The 14,470-nt window shown below is 39.6% G+C and overlaps 1 protein-coding gene across 1 annotated transcript in view; it reads left to right on the top strand.

Moving 5' to 3' along the window:
* CCDC186 (coiled-coil domain containing 186) overlaps positions 1-14,470 on the top strand; it is a 28,896-nt gene that overhangs the window by 8,271 nt on the left and 6,155 nt on the right. The window contains exons 3-10 of the mRNA XM_007941592.2: positions 1,696-1,824; positions 3,646-3,858; positions 5,698-5,817; positions 8,657-8,761; positions 9,271-9,369; positions 9,540-9,626; positions 10,482-10,624; positions 13,505-13,760. Of these exons, the coding sequence (XP_007939783.1) occupies positions 1,696-1,824; positions 3,646-3,858; positions 5,698-5,817; positions 8,657-8,761; positions 9,271-9,369; positions 9,540-9,626; positions 10,482-10,624; positions 13,505-13,760 (1,152 nt within the window). The remainder of the gene's footprint in view (positions 1-1,695; positions 1,825-3,645; positions 3,859-5,697; positions 5,818-8,656; positions 8,762-9,270; positions 9,370-9,539; positions 9,627-10,481; positions 10,625-13,504; positions 13,761-14,470) is intronic.

Here is a 14,470-nt window from a genome sequence, read left to right as displayed (position 1 = left end):
TGACTGCTAGCCAGAAGGTTGGTGGTTCAAACCCACCAGCCACTCTGCAGAAGGAAGACTGGGCAATCTACTTCCATAAAGATTTACTGCCTTGGAAACTCAAAGGGGGTCACTATGAATAGGAATCAACTTGATGGCAGTGAGTTTGGGGTGTTGGGGTGGTTTTTCTTTTTTTTGTATAGTTTAACATGGTTCCATTCTCAGTGTTTTTGTTAACTATACTGTGAAGACTGGCTCTTGTAATTTCAATTCTTTCTAGCTACCTGTCTTCCTTAGCCTGTCCTATTCTTTTCTCCCTTCCCTGCCTGCCTCCCTCCCTCTGTTTTATGCCTTATACTCTTCTATATGGATCAACCAAGTGAATGACTTGGACTGGTAGCAAAACAGAGCTGCTCCTTATCTTCCTAAGCTGCTTTTTCTTCTGTGGATGAGATAGAAGCAATCTAGCCTTCAGGGTCTTTCGTTTTGCCCCATCTTTCAAGGAAAGCTGTATCCAAAAAAAAAAACAAACTCACAGCCATCGAGTGGGATCTGAATCAAAGCGACCGCTCCTTGGGTTTCCGAGGTGGTATCTCTATGGAAGAGACTGCCCAACCTTCCTTCTGAGGAGTGGCTGGTGGATTTGAACTGCCAGCCTTCTGGTTAGCAGTCAAATGCCTTAGGCGCTACGCCACCAGAGCTTTCAAAGCTCTATAGTGAAAATAATAGTAAACAACCGGTAATTACAATAAAATTAAACCGAGTTTCACTTTCCTATGCTTGCTCGGAAACCCAAGGAGGGGTCCCTATGAGTCGGGGCCGACTTGGTGGCACATGACAACAACAACAACATGCTTGATATATGTAATACACCTTTGCATAGTTGGATTGTGACTGTATTTGTAAAATTCTGTGTATTTAAATCCTGGTTTTTAAGTGCTTTAGGTATGTTACATGTAAACCAAACTTAGAATTTAAAGTGTGAGGAAACCTTAACAATAGGCTGAATCTGTAATTTGGTAGTCAGGTCACTGCTGGGTGACCAGAAACCACACACTAAATAAATGGGAGGAGCCAGAGCTGTTCCTTTTATGAGCTCATTGGTGATTTTGTCTTCAGGGAAAATTGGATTGATATTCCCTTTGCTAGCACCTAGAGTCCTTTATACTTCTAAATAAAAACTGGTATAGCACGGTTTTCTTAATTTTATTTCTAGATCTGTTCTATTCCTCCTTTCTACTTTTCTTTTGCATTAAATGAACATTTTATAATGTAACATTTTAATTTTTTTAATGATGTTTCTAGCTATTTCTTTAGTGGTTGCTCTAGGGCTTGCATAGCATCTTAATTTATGAGAATTTGCTTCAGATTTATACAACTTAATTCCAGTGAGATAGAAAAATGTTGTAAGCATTTAATTTTGATTTCTGTATTCATTGCTCTCTTCATTTTTGTTTATGTGTTTATATTTACTTGAAGCATTAGCAGTCTATTTGCTATGTTGTTGTTGTTGTTATGTACTGTCGAGTCGGCCCCGACTCATAGCGACCCCTCCTTGGGTTTCCAAGGCAGTATCTCTATGGAAGTAGGATTGCCCAACCTTCCTTCCAAGGAGTGGCTGGTGGGTCTGAACCGCCAGCCTTCTAGTTAGCAGTCAAGTGACTTAAGCTGTTTGCTATAGTTATAAAAATAATATGGAAATAATCTTCTTCACAGTTGGAGTCAAGAATAGAGGAACTTAACAATGAAGTCAAAACTTCCAAAGAGAAACTAGTGGCTCAGGATACTGCAGCTAAAACTGCAATTCAGCAGTTGCACAAGGAGATGGCTTATCGGATGGAGCAGGTACTTTTCATTTTGTCATTAAGTTTGTCATTAACTTGATACTCTTATGACTTTCTTATTAAAAGTAAGTTTGGACATCAGTGGTGTATTAAGAATAATAGTTTTATTTACATAAAAATTAACCTCTAAAAACGCTAAACCAGTATATTGATACATGCTAATTATGAACAACTAATAAATAAAGGATGTACATAGAATACAAAGTGAAAGTCCCCTGCCCCATCCATTTCCAATCTATCCATAGGTTTACAGCATGGGCTAGTGCATGCACACACAGCACACACCATGTGCACAGACACATGCCCCCCACACACACACACCCTACACATATACACCCCAATTTATTTATTAATCTTTTCCTTCCAAAACAGTTATTTAATATTTTAAACAATTCAGTTATACAGGAAAGAAATTTAAATAGTACATACTTATTTTTGTTGCTAAATTGGTCTTTTTACAGAGGTGACAAAAATACAGAAAGAAGTTCTGTGAAACTAATTGAAAAGCGTAACATGAGAAATTGTCTTCAGTTTTCAGTTTTTATGGCTAAAGATACCACATAGAATTGTGCGATGTCATCATTCAAATATTCTCTTGAAGAAAGTGTGTGTTAGTCTTAGGTCAGAGAAGCTTTGCAGTCCCTGCACTAAAGATAGGTGACTAAGGGAAGGCAGAGAGAGGAACTTGGACATTGCTTTCCAGGCTGTCTTCCTGATACGCCCCTCCAGTTACACACCTTAATTTAATTTCCTGGGCCAGATTGGTAGAATGAATTTGAATCTCAAACTTCAAGGAAGGCAGAGCTGTGATTATAGATCCTCAGGAATTTTATAACTTGCCCCTCCCTACCCCCACCTGCAATAGAGTTTCCATGTTTTGTGCTTTGTTCAAGAGGAGGGCTTTGTGTAACCCTGTAAGGTCCTAAAGGTGGTTGGTTATTCATATGTGTGTACAGAGGAGGTAGGGGTAATGGATCTCAGTTCCAATGCCTTACCTTGCTGGGACTAGTTTCTCCCTGGCCTGATGTTGGTCAGTTCCTCAGGGCAAGCAAGATCTCAGCCCTGTACCAATCTAGACAATTAAACAGAAAAGAGCAACAGCGTCAGCCAAAGTAAAGGGAATAGGACAGGGTAAAAACATGTATTAGTGATACTAGTTTATTTTTGTATAATTTTGATTTTTTCCCTTTTATTTTAAAATTGCATGTCATATATCCTGGGCATTTTGTACAATAACTAAAAAATATGCATTTGTGATATAATAGGCAAATACTACTTTTTTTTTTTTAATTTTATTTTGATTTGGGTGAAGATTTACAGAGTAAATTCACTTTTCATACAGCAGTTCACATAATATACTTTGTCTCATGTCATTGACCAAAATTTGCAATGCAACAGCTCCCCTCCCACTTCCTCCCCATAGTTACCTCTTCCCAGTGTCCATCCCTCCATACTCTTCTGCGCCCTGAGCTGTCTCCCTGTGTATAAGCAGCCCTTCCTTCTCCCATGATTGTTCTCTCCAGGGCGTGTGTCTACTTGAGGTAAATGTTTAATTCACATGCCTGTACTTTGTTTGGCTGGAAACCACAGGTATGGCTTCAATTCCAGACCTGCAGGGCAGCTAGGGGCCATAGTGTCAGTGGTTCCACCAGGCTCTATTGGACCAGCAAACCTGGTCCTTACCTTCTTTTTTTTTTTTTGCCTCCAAATGATTTTGAGTTTTGTTCCACATTGTTCTCCCTCTCTATGCAAATACTACTTTTTATATATTTTTATTGTTTGATAAATATTTCTTATTAATGCCCCTAATATTTTTTTAAAGGCCAGCAAAAAATGTGAAGAGGCACGCCAGGAAAAAGAAGCAATGGTAATGAAGTATGTAAGAGGTGAGAAGGAATCTTTAGACCTTCGAAAGGAAAAGGAGATACTTGAGAGAAAACTTAGAGATGCAAATAAGGAGTTTGAGAAAAACACTAACAAAATTAAACAGCTTTCTCAGGAGAAAGGAAGGTTACACCAGCTGTATGAAACAAAGGTATAACTTGTCCTATTGTGCATTATTTTAAATTTATTCTCTTTGCTTTTCCTAATTTAATCAAATAATTGTAAGTTAACTTGGTTAAAAACACTCTTAAGCATTAAATTGTTTTTATTAATTTACTTTAGAAGAACGTGAATGTTTTAGTTATTTTGGTATCTTGGCATATTTAATATACTTTTAAATACTTGGTATATTATGTAATTTACTTCTGCAAGAAAAGTTAGCTGGGAAAAGATGAAGGTAGCATCATATTGCTGATTAGGTAACTTTGTCTTGATAGACTATTTTCAAAGCTTTCCTTATAGATCTGATGTTGGAGAAATGAGTTTTTGCCTTATGGGAAGTTTAGCTTTTTCAAAATATGTATCTAGTAGTGTCAAATATGAAGAATTTTAGAGCTAGAAGCATAATTTGACCAGATCTTAATGAAAAGCTAACTTATAGGAACAAATTCATATGTTTGTTACAGAAAAGCACTTGGATGCTGTCCAAGGCTCAGATTCAGAGCTCTGTTAACAGCTCTCACGGCATGGTTGTATTTCTAGGGTAGTACCAGCTTTTGTGATGAGTACCATTTAAGTTTTCAGTTCAGAAATGTAGCTACTGTTCTCAAGAATTCTAACAAAGTACTTGTAGTTCACACTTCACCTTAATGTCAGCCACTTGGGAAGGCCCATGAAGGTGTACTCACACTGCATCCAACTGGTTAAAGTACAAATGTAAAACATTTTTATGCCTGATAATTGGGTGTAGCTATTTCACTGCTCTCTTACGATTTGGACTTTAAATCAGCTGTACATAGCTTTAAAGTAAATTTTGCACCATCTGCAATTTGCAAAAAAAAAATGTAGTGGCATAAATAAAAAGGGAAATGAAGGCCTTTTGAAGAAGGTTAAAGTAAGTCTTTCAAAAAAATAATAAATTAAGAACACAGATTGGAAAAACTCCCAGAACATCATCACAAACCCTGGTATGATGATCTTTCTGATGATGGCTTAGAAGAGGACTTATTTTAACCAGGGGGAGAAACATAGAACGAAAAACAACTATCATATGAATTACTGAAATTCCCACTTAGATTTGTGACTATAAAATTCAAAATACTAAAGGCTTTTCCTTACGAATAATGTGCTTTATTTACAGCATAGATATTAGGTACCATTTTGGCCTCAAATTTTATAAAAACTGTGTTGAAGAGATTTCTCTGGATTCACTGTAAAGTTATGGCAGAGTCAGCAAACTTTTCTCGTAACTGGCCAAACAGGAAATACGGTAGACTTTGCAGCCCATAGGGTCTCTGCTGCAGCTACGTAACCCGGCCCTTCTATAATGAAAGCAGCCATAGACATCTATAAACAAATAGGGATGGTTATTTTCTAATAAAAGCTTATTTATGGGCACAGAAATTACAATTTTATATAATTTGCCTGTCATGTTCCTTTTATGACTATTTTTTTCAATATTTAAAAATGTAAAACATGGGAGCTGTACAAAAACAGGTGGTAGGCCAGACTTGGCCTGTGGGCCATAGTATACCCACTGCCACCGAGTCAATTCTGACTCATTGACACCACCCCCATTGGGTTTCTAAGGCTGTAAATCTTTATGGCAGTAGATTGGCTCATCTTCCTCCCACAAAGCAGCTGGTGGTTTGAACCGCCAACCTTCTGGTGAACAGCCTTACCCACCATACGACCAAGAGCTCCTTGGGCCATAGTATGCCAGTCTCTAAATTTAGTATATTGCATTGATTATTTTGAAGGGGTGCAAAAGACACATAAATAATTTGTTGAATGTTTAAATGAAAAATATGACCTGGTGATATGATTTTAGGAAGGTGAAACAACTAGACTCATCAAAGAGGTAGACAAATTAAAGGAAGATGTCAACTCTCACATCATTAAAGTCAAATGGGCACAAAACAAATTAAAAGCTGAAATGGATTCTCACAAGGTAAGTACTGTAATCAATCAGATAATTATTAGTATCGGTTTTAAAAACAAACACAGGAATGGTTAATGAGAATAGCTTGGGCCTGAATGTTTGGTGTTTGTGAAAACATGGAGAAAAAGGGACCAGGTTTACCTTCCATCTTAAAAAACTGAAACAAAGCAAAACAGACAAATATAAGAAACAAAGGTTTCCAGACATGGGATATAAACAGTGTAAGATGGTGATCCCTGAGAGAAGGGGAACAAGCGAAGCAGTGCAAGGAGGGGAATAAACAGCCCAGTGGTTGCACTGAATTAAGGAGACAGAGTTCAGAGTATGGGGAGCAAGGCAGAGTACTGGAGCTGTAAAAGGTACGGAGTGTCTGCAGTGTGTCCCCGAGACTTCAGTGCATGTGTCTGAAGCACACAGAGAGAGGGAAAGAACCCCCAGAAAGGACTTCCCTGGAGCTAACACAGGGGCCTGTCTACCTGGAGCAGAAGGCTTATATCAGGCCTGCCTCCATAACAGATGTTAACTGAACAATAAATGGCAAGCACTGAGGTAGGTGCTGGTATGAGAAAACACAGGGCCTGCTGTCCAGAGCTGTATACTTAATGGAGGAAATAGGCTCCAGGACAGTGTGTCACTTTTCCAGTGTGAGGATGCCCTGGAGTCTTATCTACGGGAAGGGAGAGTGGCAGCATCTACCCCTGTGTTTTGGTTATCTAGTGCTGCTCTGACAAGAATATACCACAAATGGGATGGCTTGAAGAGATAGGAGTTTATTCTCTTACAATTTGGAGGCTTTAAGTCCGAGTTCAAAGTGCCAGGCTCTAGGGGCTTCAGCCTTGGGCTTCAGCGCTGCCTCCTGCTCCCGGCTCACTGGAGCTAGAGGCTTTTCTTCACTCAGACAGCTGCTGGTTGCTTAGACTGACAAGCCCATGGTTGACAAGTAAAAAGGCATAGTCCCAATGTTACCAAATCACATGGGAGGCCATTAACTCAAGTCCATTGAAAGTCCCAAGGTCGGCAGAGCATGGCAGGCTGGTGAACAACGACATGGCTACATACAGGGTTCAAGCATGCCAAAAGCTAACAACCATTCCCGACGCTGCTGCTTATATACGGGAAGCAGACCACATCACTAAAGCGGCTACTCAGCTGCTCCAGACATACCACCGTGGAGTTGACTGCCAGTCTCACCACGGGGAATAACTACATCCAGCTGCCCAGCCACTCAACCGGGCCTACCCAAGTTCACACACAAACTTAACTACCACACTCTGTCTTAAGGAAGAGGAGGGAAAGTTAGTCGGAGGCTGTGATACATAAACTGTCCCCTGAAATCAGATGATATCCAAAACCATGGGACTGAGTGACTTCTCTGAAGGAGGATGTGGACAAAGAGCTTCAGGACAAGGGCTGTGTCTTAGAAAATCCCACAGGAAGTAGGAAACCTGTCAAGGAGAAAGGGAAGGCAACAAGAGGAGACAAAAAGGGGAGGAAGATACTGTGACGTAGTGAACCGGGAAAGGAAAGTACAGGCATACCTTGTTTCACTGCATTTCAGCTTAGTGCGCTTTGCAGGTACGGCACTTTTCACAAACTGAAGGTTGGGGGCAGCTGTGCACTGAACAAATCTGTTGGCACCATTTTTCCAACAGTGTGTGCTCACTTTGTGTTTCTGTGTAACATTGTGGTAATTCTTACACTATTCCAAACCTTTCCATAATGCTGTTGCCTAGTGCATTATACACTGCAGTACAGTGTGAACATAACTTTTATATGCACTGGGAACTCCAGAAATGGCCGTGGCTCACTTTATTGCGACGTAGACTTTGTTGAGGTGTTCTGGTACTGAGCCTGCAGTATCTCCGAGGTGGGCCTCTATCAGAGTCTAGATGGCCGGAAGTGACAGCTAGAGCAGGTGAGTCAAGAGTAAGAACCCAGAAAAGTAATTGCATTTGATGCAAGAGTAGTCTCTGTACCTTTAGAAGTGCAATTCTGGGTGAACAGTTAGGAACGGAAACCAGACTGAAACACGATCTATAGAAAAGCCATTTGAGTAGCCATTGCAGCCACACACCAGAGAACTGTTTCATGTGTGAGAAGAACTCTTAATGCTTGTCTTTTCTTGCCTTACCAGAGATGAAGGTGAATAACTTGTAGAAATTCGCTTATAATTTAGCAAAATAAATTAATAGCTATTGGTTAACTGTGGGCACAATTTTACTTTTTTGTCAGAAATAAAATATTATAATTAGGATAATCTCTGATCCCTCAGTGTTTGTGCAGGGATAAGAATTCTTCCTACTCCAGGATATCCTGGATAGACAGGGAGAGCAATGTGGAACAAAACTCAAAATCATTTGGAAAAAAAAGCGGGGATCAGGTTTGCTGGCCCGATAGAGCCTGGTGGAACCACTGAGACTATGGCCCCTAGCTGCCCTTCAGGTCTGGAATTGAACGCACACCTGTGGCTTCCAGCCAAACAATAGACAGGCATATGAGTTGAACATTTACCTGAGGTAGTTACACTCCTTGGAGAGAACAAGCATGAGAGAAAGAAGGGCTGCTTATGCACAGGGAGATAGCTCAGGGGGTAGGAGCTCATGGAGTGATGGATACAGGGAAGAGGTAACTATCGGGAGGAAGTGGGAGGGGAGATGTTGCATTGTGGTAAATTGTGGTCAATGTCATGAGACAAAGTGTCTGTGAACTGCTGTATGGAGGGTGTATTTGCTCTATGAATTTTCACCCAAATCACAATAAAAACAAAAAAAAAAGAACTCTTTCTACTCCATGGTCCTGTTCATCACTCCTTGGGACCAACTTTGTTGCTGTCTTTTTGTCAATGCAGGAAACCAAAGACAAACTCAAAGAAACAACAACAAAGTTAACCCAAGCAAAGGAAGAAGCGGATCAGATACGAAAAAATTGTCAGGACATGATAAAAACGTATCAGGTATGCTTACTTTTTCAAACAGATGGGTAATAATTATACTAACCATCTGTAGTCTTGTCTCATTGAATTTCTACTTTGGCAATATTTGAAGTGTAGAATGAATTTGGTAGGGCAATTAAATAAAACCATTGATTTGCTATATGAAAGTATTTGCAGCTTAAATAGAGATCTTATTAGAGATGTTTTCAACCAAATGAAAACACTTAAAAAAAGTCAGAAGAAGGAAGAGTGCAAGGAAATGTAGAACTTAAAGCAACAACCACCCACAGCTTTAAGTTAAGCACCAACTGAGACCACCCACTCTGTGTCATGTTACATACTTTCAGTATGCTATCCTTGTTCATACAGAATTGACAGTTAAAATGTTTGAGTGCAACTGCTTTTAGCATCAGGATAAGTGATGGACTTCAGCATTATAAAACTCAGGTGCAAAGTACTCTTCTTCACTTTTCAAGGTATAAGACCTTAAAAATTAAGTCACTTGTACATTTTTATTTCCCTTTCATTAGGAGTCAGAAGAAATTAAATCAAATGAGCTTGATGCAAAGCTCCGAGTCACAAAAGGAGAACTTGAAAAACAAATGCAAGAAAAATCTGACCAGCTAGAGGTGAGTCGAGTTGCTCTTTGTATGTCCTGGATAAATACAGGAATAGGGGACTGCTTTCAAGGCGTAGTTATCGCTGTCATATTTTAAAGACTTTTGGAAGGAGCGGGCAATAAATTTTATATCTAGTTTAGTACGTAATTATTTGTGGTTTCTTCTAAACCTTTTAAAAGATGCATCATGCCAAAATAAAGGAACTAGAAGATCTGAAGCGGACATTTAAGGAGGGCATGGATGAGCTACGAACATTGAGAACAAAGGTAATTAAATTTTCAGTCGTGAATCCAGAGGGAGGGGAAATAGTATCTTTAATTTTGAGCTCATTCTTATTTTTAAAATGGAAGCAAAAAATATACAAGTTTTCAAAAATGAACGAACTCAGAGGATTAGAATGGCAACAAAATGGACTCTTGTTGAAATGAAATGTCCTCCCCTTCAGTCCTGTGAAGTGTTTGCCCAACATGCCCAATACAGAGCACACTTGCTGTAGTTATCATTTATCCTTGGGCCTCTGATCTAAAGGTGTTCTAATCAGAAAATTAATTGGCAGATAATTGGACCTTAGAACTGTAGGTGTCAGAAAAGAAGGAGACGACTTTCTTTATATTTCTCCTGTGTATTTAATAGTCTTAGGTGGATACAGTTTTAATTTCTAACAATCTATTAAACCTTTTCTCATGTTTATAGTTTTTATTGTGTAGTCTTTTTAATATGACTGTGACTGGGAAATGTATTGTCAATACGTATCATTCATTTACTGCAAATACATAACCACCTTGTATTTGAGATACTTAGTAATTTTCAAAGTGTTTTTCAAAATGTTTTTTATATACCTTCCTGTATGTTCTCCAGGCCCGTTCTTTGAGGTAGGTGGGGAGTTGTCCTCCCTTTTCAGGTGAGGAAATGGAGTCTCAGAAAGAATAAAGTGCGTGCTTAAACTCTCACGACTAAATCATGAGACATCTGAGACTGAAACTCAGAGTCGTTAACTTCTATCTTCTGGTAGTGATTCAGACTTCAGCTTTGATGATTACTGTGTAACCACTGCCTGAAATAGTTTATAAGGAACAAGAAAATAACATTTGTGCTTTAATTTGGTTATGATCATTTCATAGGTGAAATGTCTAGAAGATGAACGATTAAGAACAGAAGATGAATTATCAAAATATAAGGAAATTATTAATCGCCAGAAAGCTGAAATTCAGAATTTATTGGACAAATTGAAAGTTGCAGATCAGATACAGGAGCAATTTCACAGGTAGAGGAGAAGCACTTCTGTTTATGCTCATCAACTGGCTCTCTATCCTGCCTCAACTTTCTGTTTTAAATGCAGTTACTCATTAAACAGGAACAATTTTATTAGTTAAGAAGCATTTTAAAATTCCTGTCTTCATTTGAAGTCTTTTTAAGTTTCTATCATAACTTCTAAAAATCGAAGTTTATATTCCTTGAACACTAGCAGTAGCAATTTATAATAGGATAGATTTATTTAGTCTATTCCTTAGCTTTCAAATTCTACAATTTATGTACAGTACTCGATATATATTGGCATGTGTGTAGTTCAAGGTCAAGAGTTGACATTACCCTTTGGTCTCTTATAAAACCAGTTAGCTAAACTTCACTCATTAGATTCCTGGCAGAGCCTGGATTCATATTGAATCCAAGTCTTTTTCACATCTCACAGATACCCATGCTGCTGAGTGTTGCTAAAGAAATCCTTGTCATCTACCAGATTGGGGCCATAAATCCATGCTTATCAACCTCACTGGGATCTTCATACCCCTCTGATCCTACCAGTGCCCTTGATCAGGACCTTCTTCTCCATCTTCCTACCATCTGTTCCGGACTTTATCTATTTCTTCACATGTCTGGCCCTCCGCCTCGTCTCTCGTTTACTCTCTGCAGATGATTACCTCTTACTTCACAGGAAAAATGGGAGCAGTTCTCTCGACTTCTTGCCATCGATCCTATGAACTCACTTGTGCCTGTGACCATCCTTTCCTTCCCTTCTGTAGTCATGGAAGAAATGTTCCTGCTCCTCTGAATCTAGTTGTTCTTTACACCTCCCTGTGGATCGATGCGCTCCTGCCTTCCTCCTTTTGGCTTCATTTCCCTCATCTTTTCCTGGGATCCTCTCATCTTTCTGGCCACTCTTTCTCGGTCTCCTTTGCAGCCTTCATGTTCTGTCCTAAAGCCCATGTTCGCATTTTACTACACCCCTGTGTGATGCCGACTATTCTTATACAATGCTGTGTTGTTGTTGTTGTTAAGTGCTGTCAAGTCAGACCCGACTCATAGCGACCCCTCCTTGGGTTTCCAAGGTAGTATCACTACGGAAGTAGATTGCCCCATCTTCCTCCCAAGGAGTGGCTGGTGGGTTTGAATCACCAGCCTTCTGATTAGCAGTCAAGTGCCTTACCCACTATGCTACCAGAGCTCCCATACAATGCTACAGACCCTCAAATTATTTTCAGCCCTTAATTGCTGAGCTCCAGACTCCTAAGTCCTAAGGACACCTCAAACTTTAATATGTCCAGAACTGATTCACTTGTCCCTCCACACATGTACTTCTCCTCTGGTGCTCCCAGGAGAAGTGCTGAGTGTCTCCTCTGCAAGACTGTTCAACCCAGGAACCTGGGAGTCATCCTGGACTTTTCTTTCCTTCCCTCCTACATCTGAGCAGCCACAAAGTATTGTTGATATTTCCTCTTTAATTTCAAGTCCATTCACTTGTTCACATTTCCACTGCTATTACTGTAGTCCAAGCCACTGTCAGTTCTCATCTGGAGAACCGCAACACTTTATAAACGAGTTATTCTAATTGCTTCCCCTCTAATCCATTTCCCACACTGTACTTGGCATAATCGTCTAACAAACCAATCTGTTCAAACATTTCAGTGTTTTCCCATTGCCTCAAGGGTTGCCTACCAAAAAATCAGACCCACTGCGATTGAGTTGATTCTGACTCATAGCAACCCCCATTGGGTTTCCAAGGCAGTAAATCTTTACAGAAGAAGTTGTCCCATCTTTCTTCCGTGGAGCAGCTGGTAGGTTTCAACCACCAACCTTCTAGTTAGCAGTCAGATGCCTTAGGCACTGTGCCAGAGCTCCTTTGAGGGTTGCCTGGTGAGTTCAGACACCTTCACGTAGCTTGTGAGACTTGTGCCTTGCTTCTCCCTTGCACCTTTCCCTTTCTTCCTCTTGTGTTTCAGCCACAGTCAGTTCATGTTTATCGATCATCTCTTGTGCTCCGTGCCCTGTGCTAGGTGCTAGGATATAGTGCAGTCCCTGCTCAAGGGGTTCTCTTGCTCATTTCCCAGCTTTAGCATACGCTGTTCCCTCTACCTGGAGCATATTTTGTCCTCCCACTAGCTTCTACTTTTCGTTTAGGTCAGGGGTCAGCAAACTATGGCCCTTGAGCCAAATCCAATCCAAATCCAACCTACCACCTGTTTTTGCAAACTTTCTTTGGACCTAGCCACACTCACTGCTTTATGTATTGTTTCCAGCTGCTTTCATGCTACAATGGCAAAGTTGACCAGGTACAACAAAGGCCCTGTGACTCAAATGCTGAAAATGTTTACTCTCTGGCCTTTTACAGGCAAAGTCTGCCCACCCTTGCTTTAGGTATCAGTTGAAGCATCACCTGCACTAGTTAGATGACCTCTATGCTGTCGTCATTGAAATGGTTATGACATTTGTTTATGACACTATGTTCATTATCTCTTTGAAAGCAGGGACCATGTCAGGCTTGTTTACCAAGACCCTCAGCTCTTAGTTCCTGGTATATGTTAACCAAAACCCATTGCTCTTGGGTCACTTCTGACTCATAGTAACCTTATAGGACAGACTAAAACTACTCTCATAGGATTCTTAAGGCAGTAATCTTTACAGGAGCACACTGCTACATGTTTCTGCTGCACAGCAGCTAATGGGTTTGAACCACTGACCTGCTTTCAGTTAGCAACTGAGCACTTTAACCACTATCATACTTGAGCTCTTTACACATTCATAAATATTTGGATGAATTAATAAAAGTACCTTTAAAAAGCATTTCAGTAGATGAAAATTCCCAAACCATTAATTTAATGTCTTATAATAATTTAAGTTTTTCTTAAATATAAACTTTGTTTTTTAGAGGTAAACAAGAAATTGAAAATTTGAAGGAAGATGTGGAAAGTCTTAATTCTTTGATTAATGACCTACAAAAAGACATCGAAGGCAGTAGGAAAAGAGAATCTGAGCTCCTACTGTTTACAGAAAAACTCACTAGTAAGAATGCACAGCTTCAGTCCGAATGCAATTCCTTGCAGTCACAATTCGATAAGCTTTCCTGTAGTGAAAGTCAGTTACAAAGCCAATGTGAACAAATGAAACAGACAAATATTAATTTGGTAAGTATAAATATGCATTTGACTTTTGAAGAAACGTGGCAAGAAGCACAAATGAAATATCCCTCCCAGTGTAGGATTGGTAATAGTTGATTTAAGCTCTTCTCTGTTGGCTCTGACTTTATGGTAATCCAACACTGTAAGAAATGTCAGTTGTCCTTTTGACTGATGTAATGAAATGTGTAATAAAATTTTGTATTATAAAATGATTATGAAGAAGTACTTGACTTTGGAAAATAAGTAATCCAGGGTTTCTGTCATTCCCAACTGGAATCACTATATATATATACATATATATACATATATGTATATGTATATGTATATATATGTGTATGTATATATCTTTAGGAGCTCTGGTAGCATAGTGGCTAAGGTACTTGACTGCTAACCAGAAGACCGGCGGTTCAAACCCACCAGTCACTCCTTGGAAGGAAGATGGGGCAATCTACTTCCGTAGTGAGACTGCCTCAGAAACCCAAGGAGGGGTCACTATGAGTCAGGTCCAACTCGAGGGCAAACAACAACAACAATATGTATCTTACTAAATATATAGCATATATTTACTAATCCTATTTACTATCTTGTTGAAGATAATTCAAAAATGGTTGGAGCAGTATATTGAGAGAGGCTTCCAGAAATGCAAGCTGGATTCAGAAGAGGAGGTGGAGCAAGGTATATCATTGTTGACATCAGATGGATCTTAGCTGAAAGCA

The sequence above is a fragment of the Orycteropus afer genome, unplaced genomic scaffold (genome assembly GCF_000298275.1).
Source record: "Orycteropus afer afer isolate SDZICR_OR568_19922 unplaced genomic scaffold, OryAfe1.0 scaffold00082, whole genome shotgun sequence".
In the NCBI taxonomy this organism is placed as follows: Eukaryota; Metazoa; Chordata; class Mammalia; order Tubulidentata; family Orycteropodidae; genus Orycteropus; species Orycteropus afer.
Note: the sequence above shows the minus strand (reverse complement) of the source record. Positions and strands in the feature narration are given on the sequence as shown.